Source organism: Hemiscyllium ocellatum, assembly GCF_020745735.1.
Source record: "Hemiscyllium ocellatum isolate sHemOce1 chromosome 38 unlocalized genomic scaffold, sHemOce1.pat.X.cur. SUPER_38_unloc_5, whole genome shotgun sequence".
NCBI classification, from domain to species: Eukaryota; Metazoa; Chordata; class Chondrichthyes; order Orectolobiformes; family Hemiscylliidae; genus Hemiscyllium; species Hemiscyllium ocellatum.
In genome coordinates, this window is record NW_026867523.1 from 467,677 (window position 1) to 493,314 (window position 25,638).

General features: G+C 44.6%; 1 protein-coding gene across 1 annotated transcript in view; it reads left to right on the forward strand.

The window, feature by feature from the left end:
- Positions 1 to 5,679: 5,679 nt before the first annotated feature.
- Positions 5,680 to 25,638, forward strand: part of LOC132808784 (histone-lysine N-methyltransferase 2B-like) — a gene marked incomplete at its 3' end in the record, with an annotated part of 72,512 nt that continues 52,553 nt past the window's right edge. The window contains 1 exon segment of the mRNA XM_060822235.1: positions 5,680 to 6,058. Coding sequence (XP_060678218.1) covers positions 5,801 to 6,058 — 258 coding nt within the window.

Genomic DNA, 25,638 nt, shown 5'->3' on the forward strand with positions numbered 1-25,638 from the left:
CCAGTTGGGCCAATGGGCTGAGAAGGGGCAGATGGAGTTTAATTCAGATCAATGTGAGTGCTGCATTTTGGGAAAGCAAATCTTAGAAGGACTTATCCACTTAATGGTAAGGTCCTAGGGAGTGTTGCTGAACAAAGAGACCTTGGAGAGCAGGTTCATAGCTCCTTGAAAGTGGAGTCGCAAGTAGATAGGATAGTGAAAGCAGCGTTTGGTATGCTTTCCTTTATTGGTCAGAGTATTGAGTACAGGAGTTGGGAGGGTCATGTTGCGGCTGTACAGGACATTGGTTAGGCCGCTGTTGGAATATTGCGTGCAATTCTGGTCTCCTTCCTATCGGAAAGATGTTGTGAAACTTGAAAGGGTTCAGAAAAGATTGACAAGGATGTTGCCAGGGTTGGAGGGTCTGAGCTACAGGGAGAGGCTGAACAGGCTGGGGGTGTTTTCCCTGGAGCGTCGGAGGCTGAGGGGTGACCTTGTAGAGGTTTATAAAATTATGAGGGGCATGGATAGGGTAAATAGACAAGGTCTTTTCCCTGGGGTGGGGGAGTCCAGAACTAGAGGGGCATAGGTTTAGGGTGAGAGGAGAAAGATATAAAAGGGACCTAACATTTTCACCCAGAGGATGGTGCGGGTATGGAATGAGCTGCCAGAGAAGTGATACTGGAAAAGCACAGCAGATCAGGCAGCATCCAAGGAGCAGGAAAAGTTTTGTCATTTCCTCTCCCCCCTCCTTACCCCAGTTCCAACCTTCCAGCTCAGCACCATCGTTATGACCTGTCCTCCCTGTCAATCTCCCTTCCCACCTATCCACTCCACCCTCCTCTCTGACCCGTCACCTCCATTCATCTATTGTACTCTTGGCTACCTTCTCCCCAGCCCCCCCACCCCCATCCCATTTATCGCTACACCCCGGAGGCTCACTGCCTTCATTCTTGATGAAGGGCTTTTGCCCAAAACGTCGATTCTCCTGCTCCTCGGATGCTGCCTGACCTGCTGTGCTTTTCCAGCACCACTCTCTAATCTAGACTCTGACATCCAGCACCTGCAGTCCTCACTTTTGCCAGAGGAAGTGGTGGGGGCTGGTACAATGATGACATTTAAGAAGCATTCAAAGTTTGGGAGAAGATTTGTAGCTCGGGTGCTTGTTGCGGTTCTGTTCGCCGAGCTGGGAGTTTTTGTTGCAAACGTTTCGTCCCCTGTCTAGGTGACATCCTCAGTGCTTGGGAGCCTCCTGTGAAGCGCTTCTGTGATCTTTCCTCCAGCATTTGTAGTGGTTTTACCTGGGCAATTTCATCAACAGATGCCTAAGGGATAGACAACAAAACGAGGACATGCCACAACCCAAAGGACTAGCCACACTACCATACATCAGGAGCATTTCTGAACTGACAGCCAGACTGCTGCGACCACTAGGACTCATAACAGCACACAAACCAACAGCCACTCTCAGACAACAACTCACCAGGACAAAGGACCCGATACCCAGCATGAGCAAAACCAACGTAGTGTACAAAATCCCATGCAAGGACTGTACAAAACACTATATAGGACAAACAGGAAGACAGCTAATGATCCACATCCATGAACACCAACTAGCCACGAAACGACACGACCAGCTATCCTTAGTAGCCACACACACAGATGACAAGCAACATGAATTCGACTGGGACAACACTACTATTCTAGGACAAGCCAAACAGAGAACAGCCAGGGAATTCCTAGAGGCATGGCACTCATCCACAGATTCTATCAGCAGACACATCGACCTAGACCCTATATACCGGCCACTGCAGCGGACAGCAACTGACAACCGGAAGCGGCAGATTCAAACCAGTATAAATGCCGGAGGAATCAGCACAGAAGCGCTTCACAGGAGGCTTCCAAGCACTGAGGATGTCACCTAGAAAGGGGACGAAATGTTTGCAACAAAAACTCCCAGCTCGGTGAACAGAACCACAACATTTAAGAGGCATTTGGATGGGGACATGAATAGGAAGGGTTTGATTAGATTACTTACAGAGTGGAAACAGGCCCTTCGGCCCAACAAGTCCACACCGACCCGCCGAAGCGCAACCCACCCATACCCCTACATTTACCCCTTACCTAACACTACGGGCAATTTAGCATGGCCAATTCACCTGGCACATCTTTGGACTGTGGGAGGAAACCCATGCAGACACGGGGAGAACGTGCAAACTGCACACAGTCAGTCGCCTGAGGTGGGAATTGAACCCGGGTCTCTGGCGCTGTGAGACAGCAGTGCTAACTGCTGTGCCACCGTGCCGCCCAGGGGAGGGATATGGGCCGGGTGCTGGCAGGTGGGACTAGATTGGGTTGGGATATCTGGGTCGGCATGGACGGGTTGGACCGAAGGGTGTATTTTGGTGCTGCACATCCCTATGACATGGTTGTGGAGTATTAGATTGTAGACACAGAATTTATAGCAAAGGATTACAGTGTCATACAGAGATATACTGAACAAACCTGGATTGTACATAATATAGGAGTAAAAAATGAGGTCTGCAGATGCTGGAGATCACAGCTGCAAATGTGTTGCTGGTCAAAGCACAGCAGGTCAGGCAGCATCTCAGGAATAGAGAATTCGACGTTTCGAGCATAAGCCCTTCATCAGGAATAAGAGAGAGAGCCAAGCCGGCTGAGATAAAAGGTAGGGAGGAGGGACTAGGGGGAGGGGCGATGGAGGTGGGATAGGTGGAAGGAGGTCAAGGTGAGGGTGATAGGCCGCAGTGGGGTGGGGGCGGAGAGGTCAGGAAGAGGATTGCAGGTTAGGAGGGCGGTGCTGAGTTGAGGGAACCGACTGAGACAAGGTGGGGGGAGGGGAAATGAGGAAGCTGGAGAAATCTGAATTCATACCTTGTGGTTGGAGGGTTCCCAGGCGGAAGATGAGGCGCTCCTCCTCCAGCCGTCGTGTAGTTGTGTTCTGCCGGTGGAGGAGTCCAAGGACCTGCATGTCCTCGGTGGAGTGGGAGGGGGAGTTAAAGTGTTGAGCCACGGGGTGATTGGGTTGGTTGGTTCGGGCGGCCCAGAGGTGTTCTCTGAAGCGTTCCGCAAGTAAGCGGCCTGTCTCACCAATATAGAGGAGGCCACATCGGGTGCAGCGGATGCAATAGATGATGTGTGTGGAGGTACAGGTGAACTTGTGGCGGATATGGAAGGATCCCTTGGGGCCTTGGAGGGAAGTGAGTGTGGAGGTGTGGGCGCAAGTTTTACATTTCCTGCAGTTGCAGGGGAAGGTGCCGGGGGTGGAGGTTGGGTTGGTGGGGGGTGTGGATCTGACAAGGGAGTCACGAAGGGAGTGGTCCTTGCGGAACACTGATAGGGGAGGGGAGGGAAATATAATTCTCTATTCCTGAGATGCTGCCTAACCTGCTGTGCTTTGACCAGCAACACATTTGCAGTTGTACATAATATAGACTTAACAACCCAGATTTGTTCAATATTTCAGCCGTATGACACTTTAAACTTTTGCTGTAAATTCTGTGTCTTGTGGTCTTATTCCCCACAACCTTGTGAGCTCCAAAACCTTGTGCTGCCAAATTAACCTGGTGTGGTCCATCCCAGGGTAACACTGGCTGCAGCGCATCACGGGAAATGTAGTCCGCTAGGGCATTGGGGCGGTGGGTGTTTGTGAATGGACTACAGGTCCCGGCGTGCAATGCGGGCGAGGGGACATGCGCAGACCGGGGCCGCCGCCGTTCTGGCGGCGCGGGGACGACGGGAGCAGTAGTCCGGCGTGTGGGAGATGCGAAGGGACTACATTTCCCGAGGGGCCGTGCGGCCCGGGGAGCATAGCCGCACTACGCTCCAGTTGGTGATGGGCTCGGGGAATGTAGTCTTATTCGGGCGTGGAAATGACTACAAATCCCGTGATGCCTGGCGGGAGGTGGGCGAGTGTGCTACGCTTGGTCTCGCGATGGGGACGACGGGAGATGTAGTCCTCCCGGGGTGGGACTGTCAGAGATGAGTGCAATTTCCCAAAGTTAAAAATCACACAACACCAGGTTATAGTCCAACAAGTTTATAATTGGAAGCACTAGCTTTTGGAGCGACGCTCCTTCATCAGGTGATAGTGGAGGGCTCAATCCTAACACAGTATTTATAGCAAAAAAACTTTACAATGTGATGTAACTTAAATTAAACTTTGATAAATTGATTGTTAAGCCTTGCATCTGTTAGAATACAGTGATAGTTTCAATTCTTTCATGTGTAACTCACAAAACCTTGTTTTTAAAGTTGCATTCTCGGGTTAGCTGTTAACAAAGGTGATAGCCAGACAATATATTGAGGGTAAAAACAGTGACTGCAGATGCTGGAAACCAGATTCTGGATCAGTGGTGCTGGAAAAGCACAGCAGTTCAGGCAGCATCCAAGGAGCAGGAAAGTCAACGTTTTGGGCAAAAGCCCTTCATCAGGAATGTTAGCCCCCTGTGTTCTCTGTCTATGAACTGATGTTTAGATTGATTCTAATCTAAAACGTGAGATAACAGAGTTTTACATAAATTCATGCAGTTTTTGAGCTCAGAGTTCTTTATGAAATACATTCATGTAGAACTCTGAGCTCAAAAGCTGCAAGAATTTATGTAAAACTTATCTCACCTTTTAGCTAGTGTGCTTCCAATTAAACCTGTTGGATTGTAACCTGGTGTTGTGTGATTTTTAACTATAACTTGGTGTGTGATGTTTAACTATAACCTGGTGTTGTGTGATTTTTAACTATAACTTGGTGTGTGATTTTTAACTATAACCTGATATTGTGTGATGTTTATCTATAACCTGGTGTTTTGTGATCTTTAACTATAACTTGGTGTGTGATGTTTAACTATAACCTGGTGTTGTGTGATTTTTAACTATAACTTGGTGTGTGATGTTTAACTATAACCTGGTGTTGTGATGTTTAACTATAACTTGGTGTGTGATGTTTATCTATAACCTGGTGTTGTGTGATGTTTAACTATAACCTGGTGTTGTGTGATGTTGATCTATAACCTGGTGTTGTGTGATGTTTAACTATAACCTGGTGCTGTGTGATGTTGATCTATAACCTGGTGGTGTGTGATGTTGATCTATAACCTGGTGTTGTGTGATGTTTAACTATAACCTGGTGCTGTGTGATGTTTATCTATAACCTGGTGTGTGATGTTTAACTATAACCTGGTGTTGTGTGATGTTGATCTATAACCTGGTGGTGTGTGATGTTTAACTATAACCTGGTGTTGTGTGATGTTTAACTATAACCTGGTGTGTGATGTTTAACTTTGCACACCCCAGTCCCACACCAGCATCTGCAAATCACAATTTCCCAGGCACCTTGCCTTTGCAGGGGGTGCGCAGGCGCGCTGCGCTTAATGCGCCCATAGGGATGACGGGAGATGCAGTCCCGGGGGGAGCGGGAAATGACTACAAATTTCCAGAACCCCCTTCCATTGCGGTGCGCAGGCGCGCCGCGGCCACAGGGACGGCGGGAGATGTAGTCCTCCGCGGGGGAGAGGACTACAAATTCCCAAACCGCCTTTCTGGCGGGTGCGCAGGCGCGCTGCCCTCGATGCGACCATAGGGACGACGGGAGATGTAGTCCCCCAGCGAGCGCGCGCGGACTACAGATCCCAAGGTGCTGTGCAGAGCATGCGCAGTGAGCGATTCTTCCCCTCCCCCTCCCACACAGAGAGAGAGAGACGGCGGCGGCGGCGCCCATCCCCCTCCCCTCCCTCAGAGACACACAGAGAGACAGAGAGAGAGACACAGACGGTGACACAGAGCTCCCCCCACCCTCCCTGTGCCGATGGCGGGCACCGGGCCCGCTCCGATGGCGGTGGCGGGGGCTCGGTGCCGTTTCCCGGGGCGGCCCTGTGACCGGAGGCGGTGGGCGGCGCGGAGGAGGCGCTGGGCGGCGGCTGGAGCCGGAGGAGAGGCCCCGGCTGCGGCCCAGGCCCCGGCCCCGGCCCAGGCCCCGGGCTCCTCCTGCCTCCGGCTCCAGGCCGGCCTCCGCAGGTTCCACCAGCTTTTCGGAGGAGGAGACAGTGAGGAGGAGGAGGAGGAGGTGAGGCGCGCTCCCCCCCCCTCCAGCGCTGCACCGCGCGCGCGCGCGCACCGCCCCCGGGGCCCGGGCTCTGGGGGCGCGCTCAGACTCGCGCCCTTTGTTCACCCCCCCCCCGGGGGGAGGGGCTTGGGGGTTATCAATGTACCCCTGGGGTGATCAATATCAGTGTAGGGTGGTCAATATCAGCATTGGGTGATCGATATCTGTACAGGGTGGTCAATATTAGTAAAAGGTCAATATCAATATAGAGTGATCAACATCACCATTGGGTGGTCAACATCACCATTGGGTGGTCAACATCAGCATTGGGTGATCAATATCAGCATTGGGTGGTCAACATCAGCATTGGGTGGTCAACATCAGCATTGGGTGGTCAACATCAGTATAGGGTGATCAATATCAGTATAGGGTGGTCAATATAGGTATAAGGTAATCAATATCAGCATAGGGTGATCAATATCAGTGTAGGGTGGTCAATATCAGTGTAGGGTGGTCAATATCAGTATTGGGTGATCAATATCAGTGGGCAGCACGGTGGCACAGTGGTTAGCACTGCTGCCTCACAGCTCCAGAGACCCGGGTTCAATTCCCGCCTCAGGTGACTGTCTGTGTGGAGTTTGCACATTCTCCCCGTGTCTGCGTGGGTTTCCTCCGGGTGCTCCGGTTTCCTCCCACAATCCAAAGATGTGCAGGTCAGGTGAATTGGCCATGCTAAGTTGCCCTTAGTGTTAGGTAAGGGGTAAAATGTAGGGTTATGCTTCGGCGGGTCAGTGTGGACTTGTTGGGCCGAAGGGCCAGTTTCTACACTGTAAGTAGTCTAATCTAAATATCAGCATTGGGTGATCAATATCAGCATTGGGTGGTCAATATCAGTGTAAGGTGATCAATATCAGTATAGGGTGATCAATATCAGTATAGGGTGATCAATATCAGCATTGGGTGATCAATATCAGCATTGGGTGGTCAATATCAGTGTAGGGTGGTCAATATCAGTATTGGGTGGTCAATATCAGTATAGGGTGGTCAATATCAGTATAGGGTGGTCAATATCAGTGTAGGGTGGTCAATATCAGTGTAGGGTGGTCAATATCAGTGTAGGGTGGTCAATATCAGTGTAGGGTGGTCAATATCAGTGTAGGGTGATCAATATCAGTATAAGGTGTTCAATATTATAGGGTGATCGATGTCAGCATTGGGTGATCGATGTCAGCATTGGGTGATCGATGTCAGCATTGGGTGATCGATGTCAGCATTGGGTGGTCGATATCCGTATAGGGTGGTCGATATCAGTATAGGTCGATCGATATCAGCATTGGGTGATCGATATCAGTATTGGGTGACCAATATCAGTGTAGGGTGGTCAATATCTGTACAGGGTGGACAATATTAGTACAACGTGGTCAATATCAACATAGTGTGGACAATATCAGTATAGGATGATCAATATCAGTATTGGGTGGACAATATCGGTATAAGGTGATCAATATCAGTATTGGGTGGCCAATATTAGGATAGGGTGGCCAATATCAGCATTGGGTGATCAATATCAGCATTGGGTGATCAATATCAGCATTGGGTGGTCAATATCAGCATTGGGTGGTCAATATCAGCATTGGGTGGTCAATATCAGCATTGGGTGGTCAATATCAGTATAAGGTAATCAATATTATAGGGTGATGGATGTCAGCGTTGGGTGATCGATGTCAGTATTGTGTGGTCAATATCAGTATTGTGTGGTCAATATCAGCATTGGGTGGTCAATATCAGCATTGGGTGGTCAATATCAGTATAAGGTAATCAATATTATAGGGTGATGGATGTCAGCGTTGGGTGATCGATGTCAGTATTGTGTGGTCAATATCAGCATAAGGTGGTCAATATCAGCATAGGGTGGTCAATATCAGTATAGGGTGGTCAATATCTGTACAGTGTGGTTAATATTAGTAAAAGGTCAATATCAGTATAGGGTGGTCAATATCAGTGTAGGGTGGTCAATATCAGTGTAGGGTGGTCAATATCAGTATTGGGTGGCCAATATTAGGATAGGGTGGTCAATATCAGTATAGGGTGATCGATATCAGCATTGGGTGATCGATATCAGCATTGGGTGATCACTATCAGTATTGGGTGATCACTATCAGTATTGGGTGATCGATGTCAGCGTTGGGTGATCGATGTCAGAATAGGGTGGTCAATATCAGCATTGGGTGATCGATATCAGCATTGGGTGATCGATATCAGCATTGGGTGATCGATATCAGCATTGGGTGATCAATATCAGCATTGGGTGATCACTATCAGTATTGGGTGATCGATGTCAGAATAGGGTGATCGATATCAGCATTGGGTGATCAATATCAGCATTGGGTGATCAATATCAGCATTGGGTGATCAATATCAGTATTGGGTGGTCAATATCAGCATAGTGTGGACAATATCAGTATAGGGTGATCAATATCAGTATTGGGTGGTCAATATCAGCATTGGGTGGACAATATCAGTGTAGCGTGATCAATATCAGTATTGGGTGGTCAATATCGGTATAAGGTGATCAATATCAGTATTGGGTGGCCAATATTAGGATAGGGTGGTCAATATCAGCATTGGGTGGTCAATATCAGCATTGGGTGATCAATATTATAGGGTGATGGATGTCAGCGTTGGGTGATCAATATCCGTATAGGCTGATCAATATCAGTATAGGGTGATGAATATCTGTACAGAGTGGTCAATATTAGTAAAAGGTCAACATCAGCATTGGGTGGTCAATATCAGCATTTGGTGATCACTCAGCATTGGGTGATCAATATCAGCATTGGGTGGTCAACATCAGCATTGGGTGATCAATATCAGTATAGGGTGATCAATATCAGTGTAGGGTGGTCAATATTAGTGTAGGGTGGTCAATATCAGCATAGGTTGGTCAATATCAGTATTGGGTGGCCAATATTAGGATAGGGTGATCAATATCAGTGGGCGGCACGGTGGCACAGTGGTTAGCACTGCTGCCTCACAGCGCCAGAGACCCGGGTTCAACTCCCGCCTCAGGCGACCGACTGTGTGGAGTTTGCACATTCTCCCCGTGTCTGCGTGGGTTTCCACTGGGTGCTCCGGTTTCCTCCCACAATCCAAAGATGTGCAGGTCAGGTGAATTGGCCATGCTAAATTGCCTTTAGTGTTAGGTAAGGGGTAAAATGTAGGGTTATGGACGGGTTGCGCTTCGGCGGGTCAGTGTGGACTTGTTGGGCCGAAGGGCCTGTTTCTACACTGTAAATAATCTAATCTAAATATCAGTATAGGGTGATCAATATCAGCATTGGGTGGTCAATATCAGTGTAGGGTGGTCAGTATCAGTATTGGGTGGTCAATATCAGCATAGTGTGGACAATATCAGTATAGGGTGATCAATATCAGTATGGGGTGATCAATATCAGTATGGGGTGATCAATATCAGCATTGGGTGATCAATATCAGCATTGGGTGATCAATATCAGTATAGGGTGATCAATATCAGTATTGGGTGGTCAATATCAGCATAGTGTGGACAATATCAGTATAGGGTGATCGATATCAGCATTGGGTGGTCAATATCAGTATAGGGTGATCAATATCAGTATTGGGTGGTCAATATCAGCATAGTGTGGACAATATCTGTATAGGGTGATCAATATCAGCATTGGGTGGTCAATATCAGTATAGGTTGATCAATATCAGCATTGGGTGATCAATATCAGTATTGGGTGGTCAATATCGGTATAAGGTGGTCAATATCAGCATTGGGTGGTCAATATCAGCATTGGGTGGTCAATATCAGTGTAGGGTGGTCAATATCAGTGTAGGGTGGTCAATATCAGTATAGGTTGGTCAATATCAGTATTGGGTGGCCAATATTAGGATAGGGTGATCAATATCAGTGGGCGGCACGGTGGCACAGTGGTTAGCACTGCTGCCTCACAGCGCCAGAGACCCGGGTTCAACTCCCGCCTCAGGCGACCGACTGTGTGGAGTTTGCACATTCTCCCCGTGTCTGCGTGGGTTTCCTCCGGGTGCTCCGGTTTCCTCCCACAATCCAAAGATGTGCAGGTCAGGTGAATTGGCCATGCTAAATTGCCCTTAGTGTTAGGTAAGGGGTAAAATGTAGGGTTATGGACGGGTTGCGCTTCGGCGGGTCAGTGTGGATTTGTTGGGCCGAAGGGCCTGTTTCTACACTGTAAGTAATCTAATCTAAATATCAGTATAGGGTGATCAATATCAGCATTGGGTGGTCAATATCAGTGTAGAGTGGTCAGTATCAGCATTGGGTGATAAATATCAGCATTGGGTGATCAATATCGGTATTAGGTGATCAATATCAGTATTGGGTGGTCAATATCAGCATAGTGTGGACAATATCAGTATAGGGTGATCAATATCAGTATAGGGTGATCAATATCAGTATTGGGTGGTCAATATCAGTATTGGGTGGTCAATATCAGTATTGGGTGGTCAATATCAGTATTGGGTGGTCAATATCAGTATTGGGTGGTCAATATCAGTATGGGGTGATCAATATCAGCATTGGGTGATCAATATCAGTATAGGGTGGTCAATATCAGTATTGGGTGGTCAATATCAACATAGTGTGGATAATATCAGTATTGGGTGATCGATATCAGCATTGGGTGGTCAATATCAGTGTAGAGTGGTCAGTATCAGCATTGGGTGATCAATATCGGTATTAGGTGATCAATATCAGTATTGGGTGGTCAATATCAGCATAGTGTGGACAATATCAGTATAGGGTGATCAATATCAGTATTGGGTGATCAATATCAGTATTGGGTGATCAATATCAGTATTGGGTGGTCAATATCAGTATTGGGTGGTCAATATCAGTATGGGGTGATCAATATCAGCATTGGGTGATCAATATCAGCATTGGGTGATCAATATCAGTATTGGGTGGTCAATATCAGTATTGGGTGGTCAATATCAGTATAGGTTGATCAATATCAGTATAGGGTGATCGATATCAGCATTGGGTGATCAATATCAGCATTGGGTGATCAATATCAGCATTGGGTGATCAATATCAGTATAGGGTGATCAATATCAGTATAGGGTGATCAATATCAGTATTGGGTGGTCAATATCAGCATAGTGTGGACAATAACAGTATAGGGTGGTCAATATCAGTATTGGGTGGTCAATATCAGTATGGGGTGATCAATATCAGCATTGGGTGGTCAATATCAGTATAGGGTGATCAATATCAGTATTGGGTGGTCAATATCAGCATAGTGTGGACAATAACAGTATAGGGTGATCAATATCAGTATAGGGTGGTCAATATCAGTATTGGGTGGTCAATATCAGTATTGGGTGGTCAATATCAGCATAGTGTGGACAATATCAGTATTGGGTGATCAATATCAGTATTGGGTGATCAATATCAGTATTGGGTGGTCAATATCAGTATAGGTTGATCAATATCAGTATTGGGTGGTCAATATCAGCATTGGGTGATCAATATCAGCATTGGTTGATCAATATCAGTATAGGGTGATCAATATCAGTATTGGGTGGTCAATATCAGTATTGGGTGGTCAATATCAGTATTGGGTGGTCAATATCAGTATGGGGTGATCAATATCAGCATTGGGTGATCAATATCAGCATTGGGTGATCAATATCAGTATTGGGTGGTCAATATCAGCATAGTGTGGACAATAACAGTATAGGGTGGTCAATATCAGTATTGGGTGGTCAATATCAGTATGGGGTGATCAATATCAGCATTGGGTGGTCAATATCAGTATAGGGTGATCAATATCAGTATTGGGTGGTCAATATCAGCATAGTGTGGACAATAACAGTATAGGGTGATCAATATCAGTATAGGGTGGTCAATATCAGTATAAGGTGATCAATATCAGTATTGGGTGGTCAATATCAGCATAGTGTGGACAATATCAGTATTGGGTGATCAATATCAGCATTGGGTGATCAATATCAGTATTGGGTGGTCAATATCAGTATTGGGTGGTCAATATCAGTATAGGTTGATCAATATCAGTATAGGGTGATCGATATCAGCATTGGGTGATCGATATCAGCATTGGGTGATCAATATCAGCATTGGGTGATCAATATCAGCATTGGTTGATCAATATCAGTATAGGGTGATCAATATCAGTATTGGGTGGTCAATATCAGCATAGTGTGGACAATAACAGTATAGGGTGGTCAATATCAGTGTAGGGTGGTCAATATCAGTGTAGGGTGGTCAATATCAGTATTGGGTGGTCAATATCAGTATAGGGTGGTCAATATCAGTATAGGGTGGTCAATATCAGTATAGGGTGATCAATATCAGCATTGGGTGGTCAATATCATAGGGTGATCGATGTCAGCATTGGGTGATCGATGTCAGCATTGGGTGATCGATATCAGCATTGGGTGGTCAAAATCAGCATTGGGTGGTCAAAATCAGCATTGGGTGGTCAATATCAGCATTGGGTGGTCAATATCAGTGTAGGGTGGTCAATATCAGTGTAGGGTGGTCAATATCAGTGTAGGGTGATCAATATCAGTATAAGGTGTTCAATATTATAGGGTGATCGATGTCAGCATTGGGTGATCGATGTCAGCATTGGGTGATCGATGTCAGCATTGGGTGGTCGATATCCGTATAGGGTGGTCGATATCAGTATAGGTTGATCGATATCAGCATTGGGTGATCGATATCAGTATTGGGTGACCAATATCAGTGTAGGGTGGTCAATATCTGTACAGGGTGGACAATATTAGTACAACGTGGTCAATATCAACATAGTGTGGACAATATCAGTATAGGATGATCAATATCAGTATTGGGTGGACAATATCGGTATAAGGTGATCAATATCAGTATTGGGTGGCCAATATTAGGATAGGGTGGCCAATATTAGGATAGCGTGGCCAATATTAGGATAGGGTGGCCAATATTAGGATAGGGTGGCCAATATTAGGATAGGGTGGCCAATATCAGCATTGGGTGGTCAATATCAGCATTGGGTGGTCAATATCAGCATTGGGTGGTCAATATCAGCATTGGGTGATCAATATCAGTATAAGGTAATCAATATTATAGGGTGATGGATGTCAGCGTTGGGTGATCAATATCAGCATTGGGTGATCACTATCAGTATTGGGTGGTCAATATCAGCATAGTGTGGACAATATCAGTATAGGGTGATCAATATCAGTATTGGGTGGTCAATATCGGTATAAGGTGATCAATATCAGTATTGGGTGGCCAATATTAGGATAGGGTGGTCAATATCAGCATTGGGTGGTCAATATCAGCATTGGGTGATCAATATTATAGGGTGATGGATGTCAGCGTTGGGTGATCAATATCCGTATAGGCTGATCAATATCATTATAGGGTGATGAATATCTGTACAGAGTGGTCAATATTAGTAAAAGGTCAACATCAGCATTGGGTGGTCAATATCAGCATTTGGTGATCACTCAGCATTGGGTGATCAATATCAGCATTGGGTGGTCAACATCAGCATTGGGTGATCAATATCAGTATAGGGTGATCAATATCATAGGATGATCAATATCAGCATTGGGTGGTCAATATCAGTATAGGGTGATCAATATCAGTGTAGGGTGGTCAATATTAGTGTAGGGTGGTCAATATCAGCATAGGTTGGTCAATATCAGTATTGGGTGGCCAATATTAGGATAGGGTGATCAATATCAGTGGGCGGCACGGTGGCACAGTGGTTAGCACTGCTGCCTCACAGCGCCAGAGACCCGGGTTCAACTCCCGCCTCAGGCGACCGACTGTGTGGAGTTTGCACATTCTCCCCGTGTCTGCGTGGGTTTCCACTGGGTGCTCCGGTTTCCTCCCACAATCCAAAGATGTGCAGGTCAGGTGAATTGGCCATGCTAAATTGCCTTTAGTGTTAGGTAAGGGGTAAAATGTAGGGTTATGGACGGGTTGCGCTTCGGCGGGTCAGTGTGGACTTGTTGGGCCGAAGGGCCTGTTTCTACACTGTAAATAATCTAATCTAAATATCAGTATAGGGTGATCAATATCAGCATTGGGTGGTCAATATCAGTGTAGGGTGGTCAGTATCAGTATAGGGTGATAAATATCAGCATTGGGTTATCAATATCAGTATAGGGTGATCGATATCAGCATTGGGTGGTCAATATCAGTATTGGGTGATCAATATCAGTATAGGGTGATCAATATCAGTATTGGGTGGTCAATATCAGCATAGTGTGGACAATATCAGTATAGGGTGATCGATATCAGCATTGGGTGGTCAATATCAGTATAGGTTGATCAATATCAGCATTGGGTGATCAATATCAGTATAGGGTGATCAGTATCAGTATTGGGTGGTCAATATCAGCATAGTGTGGACAATATCTGTATAGGGTGATCAATATCAGCATTGGGTGGTCAATATCAGTATAGGTTGATCAATATCAGCATTGGGTGATCAATATCAGTATTGGGTGGTCAATATCGGTATAAGGTGGTCAATATCAGCATTGGGTGGTCAATATCAGCATTGGGTGGTCAATATCAGCATTGGGTGGTCAATATCAGCGTAGGGTGATCAATATCAGTGTAGGGTGGTCAATATCAGTATAGGTTGGTCAATATCAGTATTGGGTGGCCAATATTAGGATAGGGTGATCAATATCAGTGGGCGGCACGGTGGCACAGTGGTTAGCACTGCTGCCTCACAGCGCCAGAGACCCGGGTTCAACTCCCGCCTCAGGCGACCGACTGTGTGGAGTTTGCACATTCTCCCCGTGTCTGCGTGGGTTTCCTCCGGGTGCTCCGGTTTCCTCCCACAATCCAAAGATGTGCAGGTCAGGTGAATTGGCCATGCTAAATTGCCCTTAGTGTTAGGTAAGGGGTAAAATGTAGGGTTATGGACGGGTTGCGCTTCGGCGGGTCAGTGTGGATTTGTTGGGCCGAAGGGCCTGTTTCTACACTGTAAGTAATCTAATCTAAATATCAGTATAGGGTGATCAATATCAGCATTGGGTGGTCAATATCAGTGTAGGGTGGTCAGTATCAGTATTGGGTGGTCAATATCAGCATAGTGTGGACAATATCAGTATAGGGTGATCAATATCAGTATGGGGTGATCAATATCAGTATGGGGTGATCAATATCAGCATTGGGTGATCAATATCAGCATTGGGTGATCAATATCAGTATAGGGTGATCAATATCAGTATTGGGTGGTCAATATCAGCATAGTGTGGACAATATCAGTATAGGGTGATCGATATCAGCATTGGGTGGTCAATATCAGTATAGGGTGATCAATATCAGTATTGGGTGGTCAATATCAGCATAGTGTGGACAATATCTGTATAGGGTGATCAATATCAGCATTGGGTGGTCAATATCAGTATAGGTTGATCAATATCAGCATTGGGTGATCAATATCAGTATTGGGTGGTCAATATCGGTATAAGGTGGTCAATATCAGCATTGGGTGGTCAATATCAGCATTGGGTGGTCAATATCAGCATTGGGTGGTCAATATCAGTGTAGGGTGGTCAATATCAGTATAGGTTGGTCAATATCAGTATTGGGTGGCCAATATTAGGATAGGGTGATCAATATCAGTGGGCGGCACGGTGGCACAGTGGTTAGCACTGCTGCCTCACAGCGCCAGAGACCCGGGTTCAACTCCCGCCTCAGGCGACCGACTGTGTGGAGTTTGCACATTCTCCCCGTGTCTGCGTGGGTTTCCTCCGGGTGCTCCGGTTTCCTCCCACAATCCAAAGATGTGCAGGTCAGGTGAATTGGCCATGCTAAATTGCCCTTAGTGTTAGGTAAGGGGTAAAATGTAGGGTTATGGACGGGTTGCGCTTCGGCGGGTCAGTGTGGATTTGTTGGGCCGAAGGGCCTGTTTCTACACTGTAAGTAATCTAATCTAAATATCAGTATAGGGTGATCAATATCAGCATTGGGTGGTCAATATCAGTGTAGAGTGGTCAGTATCAGCATTGGGTGATAAATATCAGCATTGGGTGATCAATATCGGTATTAGGTGATCAATATCAGTATTGGGTGGTCAATATCAGCATAGTGTGGACAATATCAGTATAGGGTGATCAATATCAGTATAGGGTGATCAATATCAGTATTGGGTGGTCAATATCAGTATTGGGTGGTCAATATCAGTATTGGGTGGTCAATATCAGTATTGGGTGGTCAATATCAGTATTGGGTGGTCAATATCAGTATGGGGTGATCAATATCAGCATTGGGTGATCAATATCAGTATAGGGTGGTCAATATCAGTATTGGGTGGTCAATATCAACATAGTGTGGATAATATCAGTATTGGGTGATCGATATCAGCATTGGGTGGTCAATATCAGTGTAGAGTGGTCAGTATCAGCATTGGGTGATCAATATCGGTATTAGGTGATCAATATCAGTATTGGGTGGTCAATATCAGCATAGTGTGGACAATATCAGTATAGGGTGATCAATATCAGTATTGGGTGATCAATATCAGTATTGGGTGATCAATATCAGTATTGGGTGGTCAATATCAGTATTGGGTGGTCAATATCAGTATGGGGTGATCAATATCAGCATTGGGTGATCAATATCAGCATTGGGTGATCAATATCAGTATTGGGTGGTCAATATCAGTATTGGGTGGTCAATATCAGTATAGGTTGATCAATATCAGTATAGGGTGATTGATATCAGCATTGGGTGATCAATATCAGCATTGGGTGATCAATATCAGCATTGGGTGATCAATATCAGTATAGGGTGATCAATATCAGTATAGGGTGATCAATATCAGTATTGGGTGGTCAATATCAGCATAGTGTGGACAATAACAGTATAGGGTGGTCAATATCAGTATTGGGTGGTCAATATCAGTATGGGGTGATCAATATCAGCATTGGGTGGTCAATATCAGTATAGGGTGATCAATATCAGTATTGGGTGGTCAATATCAGCATAGTGTGGACAATAACAGTATAGGGTGATCAATATCAGTATAGGGTGGTCAATATCAGTATTGGGTGGTCAATATCAGTATTGGGTGGTCAATATCAGCATAGTGTGGACAATATCAGTATTGGGTGATCAATATCAGTATTGGGTGATCAATATCAGTATTGGGTGGTCAATATCAGTATAGGTTGATCAATATCAGTATTGGGTGGTCAATATCAGCATTGGGTGATCAATATCAGCATTGGTTGATCAATATCAGTATAGGGTGATCAATATCAGTATTGGGTGGTCAATATCAGTATTGGGTGGTCAATATCAGTATTGGGTGGTCAATATCAGTATGGGGTGATCAATATCAGCATTGGGTGATCAATATCAGCATTGGGTGATCAATATCAGTATTGGGTGGTCAATATCAGCATAGTGTGGACAATAACAGTATAGGGTGGTCAATATCAGTATTGGGTGGTCAATATCAGTATGGGGTGATCAATATCAGCATTGGGTGGTCAATATCAGTATAGGGTGATCAATATCAGTATTGGGTGGTCAATATCAGCATAGTGTGGACAATAACAGTATAGGGTGATCAATATCAGTATAGGGTGGTCAATATCAGTATAAGGTGATCAATATCAGTATTGGGTGGTCAATATCAGCATAGTGTGGACAATATCAGTATTGGGTGATCAATATCAGCATTGGGTGATCAATATCAGTATTGGGTGGTCAATATCAGTATTGGGTGGTCAATATCAGTATAGGTTGATCAATATCAGTATAGGGTGATCGATATCAGCATTGGGTGATCGATATCAGCATTGGGTGATCAATATCAGCATTGGGTGATCAATATCATCATTGGTTGATCAATATCAGTATAGGGTGATCAATATCAGTATTGGGTGGTCAATATCAGCATAGTGTGGACAATAACAGTATAGGGTGGTCAATATCAGTGTAGGGTGGTCAATATCAGTGTAGGGTGGTCAATATCAGTATTGGGTGGTCAATATCAGTATAGGGTGGTCAATATCAGTATAGGGTGATCAATATCAGCATTGGGTGGTCAATATCATAGGGTGATCGATGTCAGCATTGGGTGATCGATGTCAGCATTGGGTGATCGATATCAGCATTGGGTGGTCAAAATCAGCATTGGGTGGTCAAAATCAGCATTGGGTGGTCAATATCAGCATTGGGTGGTCAATATCAGTGTAGGGTGGTCAATATCAGTGTAGGGTGGTCAATATCAGTGTAGGGTGATCAATATCAGTATAAGGTGTTCAATATTATAGGGTGATCGATGTCAGCATTGGGTGATCGATGTCAGCATTGGGTGATCGATGTCAGCATTGGGTGGTCGATATCCGTATAGGGTGGTCGATATCAGTATAGGTTGATCGATATCAGCATTGGGTGATCGATATCAGTATTGGGTGACCAATATCAGTGTAGGGTGGTCAATATCTGTACAGGGTGGACAATATTAGTACAACGTGGTCAATATCAACATAGTGTGGACAATATCAGTATAGGATGATCAATATCAGTATTGGGTGGACAATATCGGTATAAGGTGATCAATATCAGTATTGGGTGGCCAATATTAGGATAGGGTGGCCAATATTAGGATAGGGTGGCCAATATTAGGATAGGGTGGCCAATATTAGGATAGGGTGGCCAATATCAGCATTGGGTGGTCAATATCAGCATTGGGTGGTCAATATCAGCATTGGGTGGTCAATATCAGCATTGGGTGATCAATATCAGTATAAGGTAATCAATATTATAGGGTGATGGATGTCAGCGTTGGGTGATCAATATCAGCATTGGGTGATCACTATCAGTATTGGGTGGTCAATATCAGCATAGTGTGGACAATATCAGTATAGGGTGATCAATATCAGTATTGGGTGGTCAATATCGGTATAAGGTGATCAATATCAGTATTGGGTTACCAATATTAGGATAGGGTGGTCAATATCAGCATTGGGTGGTCAATATCAGCATTGGGTGATCAATATTATAGGGTGATGGATGTCAGCGTTGGGTGATCAATATCCGTATAGGCTGATCAATATCATTATAGGGTGATGAATATCTGTACAGAGTGGTCAATATTAGTAAAAGGTCAACATCAGCATTGGGTGGTCAATATCAGCATTTGGTGATCACTCAGCATTGGGTGATCAATATCAGCATTGGGTGGTCAACATCAGCATTGGGTGATCAATATCAGTATAGGGTGATCAATATCATAGGATGATCAATATCAGCATTGGGTGGTCAATATCAGTATAGGGTGATCAATATCAGTGTAGGGTGGTCAATATTAGTGTAGGGTGGTCAATATCAGCATAGGTTGGTCAATATCAGTATTGGGTGGCCAATATTAGGATAGGGTGATCAATATCAGTGGGCGGCACGGTGGCACAGTGGTTAGCACTGCTGCCTCACAGCGCCAGAGACCCGGGTTCAACTCCCGCCTCAGGCGACCGACTGTGTGGAGTTTGCACATTCTCCCCGTGTCTGCGTGGGTTTCCACTGGGTGCTCCGGTTTCCTCCCACAATCCAAAGATGTGCAGGTCAGGTGAATTGGCCATGCTAAATTGCCTTTAGTGTTAGGTAAGGGGTAAAATGTAGGGTTATGGACGGGTTGCGCTTCGGCGGGTCAGTGTGGACTTGTTGGGCCGAAGGGCCTGTTTCTACACTGTAAATAATCTAATCTAAATATCAGTATAGGGTGATCAATATCAGCATTGGGTGGTCAATATCAGTGTAGGGTGGTCAGTATCAGTATAGGGTGATAAATATCAGCATTGGGTTATCAATATCAGTATAGGGTGATCGATATCAGCATTGGGTGGTCAATATCAGTATTGGGTGATCAATATCAGTATAGGGTGATCAATATCAGTATTGGGTGGTCAATATCAGCATAGTGTGGACAATATCAGTATAGGGTGATCGATATCAGCATTGGGTGGTCAATATCAGTATAGGTTGATCAATATCAGCATTGGGTGATCAATATCAGTATAGGGTGATCAGTATCAGTATTGGGTGGTCAATATCAGCATAGTGTGGACAATATCTGTATAGGGTGATCAATATCAGCATTGGGTGGTCAATATCAGTATAGGTTGATCAATATCAGCATTGGGTGATCAATATCAGTATTGGGTGGTCAATATCGGTATAAGGTGGTCAATATCAGCATTGGGTGGTCAATATCAGCATTGGGTGGTCAATATCAGCATTGGGTGGTCAATATCAGCGTAGGGTGATCAATATCAGTGTAGGGTGGTCAATATCAGTATAGGTTGGTCAATATCAGTATTGGGTGGCCAATATTAGGATAGGGTGATCAATATCAGTGGGCGGCACGGTGGCACAGTGGTTAGCACTGCTGCCTCACAGCGCCAGAGACCCGGGTTCAACTCCCGCCTCAGGCGACCGACTGTGTGGAGTTTGCACATTCTCCCCGTGTCTGCGTGGGTTTCCTCCGGGTGCTCCGGTTTCCTCCCACAATCCAAAGATGTGCAGGTCAGGTGAATTGGCCATGCTAAATTGCCCTTAGTGTTAGGTAAGGGGTAAAATGTAGGGTTATGGACGGGTTGCGCTTCGGCGGGTCAGTGTGGATTTGTTGGGCCGAAGGGCCTGTTTCTACACTGTAAGTAATCTAATCTAAATATCAGTATAGGGTGATCAATATCAGCATTGGGTGGTCAATATCAGTGTAGAGTGGTCAGTATCAGCATTGGGTGATAAATATCAGCATTGGGTGATCAATATCGGTATAGGGTGATCAATATCAGTATAAGGTGATCAATATCAGTATTGGGTGGTCAATATCAGCATAGTGTGGACAATATCAGTATAGGGTGATCAATATCAGTATTGGGTGATCAATATCAGTATTGGGTGGTCAATATCAGTATTGGGTGGTCAATATCAGTATGGGGTGATCAATATCAGCATTGGGTGATCAATATCAGTATAGGGTGGTCAATATCAGTATTGGGTGGTCAATATCAACATAGTGTGGATAATATCAGTATTGGGTGATCGATATCAGCATTGGGTGGTCAATATCAGTGTAGAGTGGTCAGTATCAGCATTGGGTGATAAATATCAGCATTGGGTGATCAATATCGGTATAGGGTGATCAATATCAGTATTGGGTGGTCAATATCAGCATAGTGTGGACAATATCAGTATAGGGTGATCAATATCAGTATTGGGTGATCAATATCAGTATTGGGTGATCAATATCAGTATTGGGTGGTCAATATCAGTATTGGGTGGTCAATATCAGTATTGGGTGGTCAATATCAGTATGGGGTGATCAATATCAGCATTGGGTGATCAATATCAGTATTGGGTGGTCAATATCAGTATTGGGTGGTCAATATCAACATAGTGTGGATAATATCAGTATTGGGTGATCGATATCAGCATTGGGTGGTCAATATCAGTGTAGAGTGGTCAGTATCAGCATTGGGTGATAAATATCAGCATTGGGTGATCAATATCAGTATAAGGTGATCAATATCAGTATTGGGTGGTCAATATCAGCATAGTGTGGACAATATCAGTATAGGGTGATCAATATCAGTATTGGGTGATCAATATCAGTATTGGGTGATCAATATCAGTATTGGGTGATCAATATCAGTATTGGGTGGTCAATATCAGTATTGGGTGGTCAATATCAGTATTGGGTGGTCAATATCAGTATGGGGTGATCAATATCAGCATTGGGTGATCAATATCAGCATTGGGTGGTCAATATCAGTATTGGGTGGTCAATATCAGTATAGGTTGATCAATATCAGTATAGGGTGATCGATATCAGCATTGGGTGATCAATATCAGCATTGGTTGATCAATATCAGTATAGGGTGATCAATATCAGTATAGGGTGATCAATATCAGTATTGGGTGGTCAATATCAGTATTGGGTGGTCAATATCAGTATAGGGTGATCAATATCAGTATTGGGTGGTCAATATCAGTATTGGGTGGTCAATATCAGTATGGGGTGATCAATATCAGCATTGGGTGGTCAATATCAGTATAGGGTGATCAATATCAGTATTGGGTGGTCAATATCAGCATAGTGTGGACAATAACAGTATAGGGTGATCAATATCAGTATAGGGTGGTCAATATCAGTATAAGGTGATCAATATCAGTATTGGGTGGTCAATATCAGCATAGTGTGGACAATATCAGTATTGGGTGATCAATATCAGTATTGGGTGATCAATATCAGTATTGGGTGGTCAATATCAGTATGGGGTGATCAATATCAGCATTGGGTGATCAATATCAGCATTGGGTGATCAATATCAGCATTGGGTGATCAATATCAGTATAGGGTGATCAATATCAGTATTGGGTGATCAATATCAGCATTGGTTGATCAATATCAGTATAGGGTGATCAATATCAGTATTGGGTGGTCAATATCAGCATAGTGTGGACAATAACAGTATAGGGTGGTCAATATCAGCATTGGGTGGTCAATATCAGTATAGGGTGATCAATATCAGTATTGGGTGGTCAATATCAGCATAGTGTGGACAATAACAGTATAGGGTGATCAATATCAGTATTGGGTGGTCAATATCAGTATTGGGTGGTCAATATCAGTATGGGGTGATCAATATCAGCATTGGGTGGTCAATATCTGTACAAGGTGGTCAATATCAGTGTAGGGTGATGAATATCAGTGTAGGGTGATGAATATCAGTGTAGGGTGATGAATATCAGTGTAGGGTGATGAATATCTGTACAAGGTGGTCAATATCAGTACAGGGTGATCAATATCAGTATTGGGTGGTCAATATCAGTATAGGGTGATCAATATCAGTATTGGGTGGTCAATATCAGCATTGGGTGGACAATATCAGTGTAGCGTGATCAATATCATAGGATGATCAATATCAGTTTTTTTTTTTAGATTAGGTTAGACTTACAGTGTGGAAACAGGCCCTTCGGCCCAACAAGTCCACACCGACCCGCCGAAGCGAAACCCACCCATACCCTTACATTTACCCCTTACCTAACACTACGGGCAATTTAGCATGGCCAATTCACCTGACCCGCACATCTTTGGACTGTGGGAGGAAACCGGAGCACCCGGAGGAAACCCACGCTGACACGGGGAGAACGTGCAAACTCCACACAGTCAGTCGCCTGAGTCGGGAATTGAACCCGGGTCTCAGGCGCTGTGAGGCAGCAGTGCTAACCACTGTGCCACCGTGCCGCCCACAAATTGGGTGGCCAATATTAGGATAGGGTGGTCAATATCAGTGTAGGGTGATGAATATCAGTGTAGGGTGATGAATATCAGTGTAGGGTGATGAATATCAGTGTAGGGTGATGAATATCAGTGTAGGGTGGTCAATATCTGTACAAGGTGGTCAATATCAGTGTAGGGTGATGAATATCTGTACAAGGTGGTCAATATCAGTACAGGGTGATCAATATCAGTACTGGGTGGTCAATATCAGTATAGGGTGATCAATATCAGTATTGGGTGGTCAATATCAGCATTGGGTGGACAATATCAGTGTAGCGTGATCAATATCATAGGATGATCAATATCAGTATTGGGTGGTCAATATCGGTATAAGGTGATCAATATCAGTATTGGGTGGCCAATATTAGGATAGGGTGGTCAATATCAGCATTGGGTGGTCAATATCAGCATTGGGTGGTCAATATCAGTATAAGGTGATCAATATTATAGGGTGATGGATGTCAGCGTTGGGTGATCGATGTCAGAATAGGGTGATCAATATCAGTATAGGGTGATGAATGTCTGTACAGAGTGGTCAATATTAGTAAAAGGTCAACATCAGCATTGGGTGGTCAATATCAGCATTTGATGATCACTCAGCATTGGGTAATCAATATCAGTATAGAGTGATCAATATCAGCATTGGGTGGTCAACATCAGCATTGGGTGGTCAATATCAGCATAGGGTGATCAAAATCAGCATTGGGTGGTCAATATCAATATTGGTTGATAAATATCAGTATAGGGTGGTCAATATCAGTATAGGGTGATCAATATCAGCATTGGTTGGTCAATAACAGTACAGGGTGGTCAATATCAGTACAAGGTGGTCAATATCAGTATTGGTTGGTCAATATCAGTATAGGGTGACGAATATCAGTGTAGTGTGACGAATATCTGTACAGAGTGATCAATATCTGTACAGGGTGGTCAATATCCGCATTTGGTGATCACTCAGCATTGGGTGATCAATATCAGCATTGGGTGGTCAATATCAGCATTGGGTGGTCAATATCAGTGTAAGGTGGTCAATATCAACATTGGGTGATCAATATTAGCATGGGTGGTCAATATCAGCATAGGGTGATCAATATCAGCATTGGGTGGTCAATATCAGTATAGGGTGGTCAATATCAGTATAGGGTGATCAATATCAGTATAGGGTGATCAATATCAGCATTGGGTGGTCAATAACAGTACAGGGTGGTCAATATCAGTACAGGGTGGTCAATATCAGTACAAGGTGGTCAATGTCAGTATTGGTTGGTCAATATCAGTATAGGGTGACGAATATCTGTACAGAGTGATCAATATCTGTACAGGGTGGTCAATATCCGCATTGGGTGATCACTCAGCATTGGGTGATCAATATCAGCATTGGGTGATCAATATCAGCATTGGGTGCTCAATATCAGTGTAGGGTGGTCAATATCAACATTGGGTGATCAATATTAGCATGGGTGGTCAATATCAGTACAGAGTGATCAATATCAGCGTTGGGTGGTCAATATCAGCATTGGGTGATCAATATCAGTGTAGTAGGGTGGTCGATATCAGTATAGGGTGGTCGATATCAGTATAGGGTGATCAATATTAGTATTGAGTGATCACTATCAGTATTGGTTGGTCAATATCAGCGTTGGGTGATCAATATCATTATAGGGTGATCAATATCAGTTTTGGGTGATCACTATCAGCATTGGGTGATCAATATCAATATAGGGTGGTCGATATCAGCATTGGGTGATCGATATCAGTATTCGGTGGTCAATATCAGTCTGGAGTGGTCAATATCTGCATAGGTTGGTCAATATCTGCATAGGTTGGTCAATATCTGCATAGGTTGGTCAATATCTGCATTGGGTGGTCAATATCTATACAGTGATCAATATCTGTGTACAGTGATCAATATCTATGTGCAGTGATCAATATCAACATCGGGTGATCAATATTTGCATAGGGTGGTCAGTATCAGTATAGGGTGATCAATTTCTGTATCGGGCGGTCAATATCCTTATGGGGCGGTCAATATCCTTATGGGGCGATCAATATCCTTATGGGGTGATCAACGATCAGTATCTGTACAGGTGGATCTGTACCTGTATAGAGTGATCAATATCCGTGCGGAGCGATCAATATTTGTATAGGGTGATCAATCTCCCTATGGGACGATCAATATCCGTACGGGCTGGTCAATATCCGTGCGGGGCGGTCAGTGTCCGTGCGGGGGGGGTCAGTGTCCGTGCGGGGGGGGTCAGTTTCCGTGCG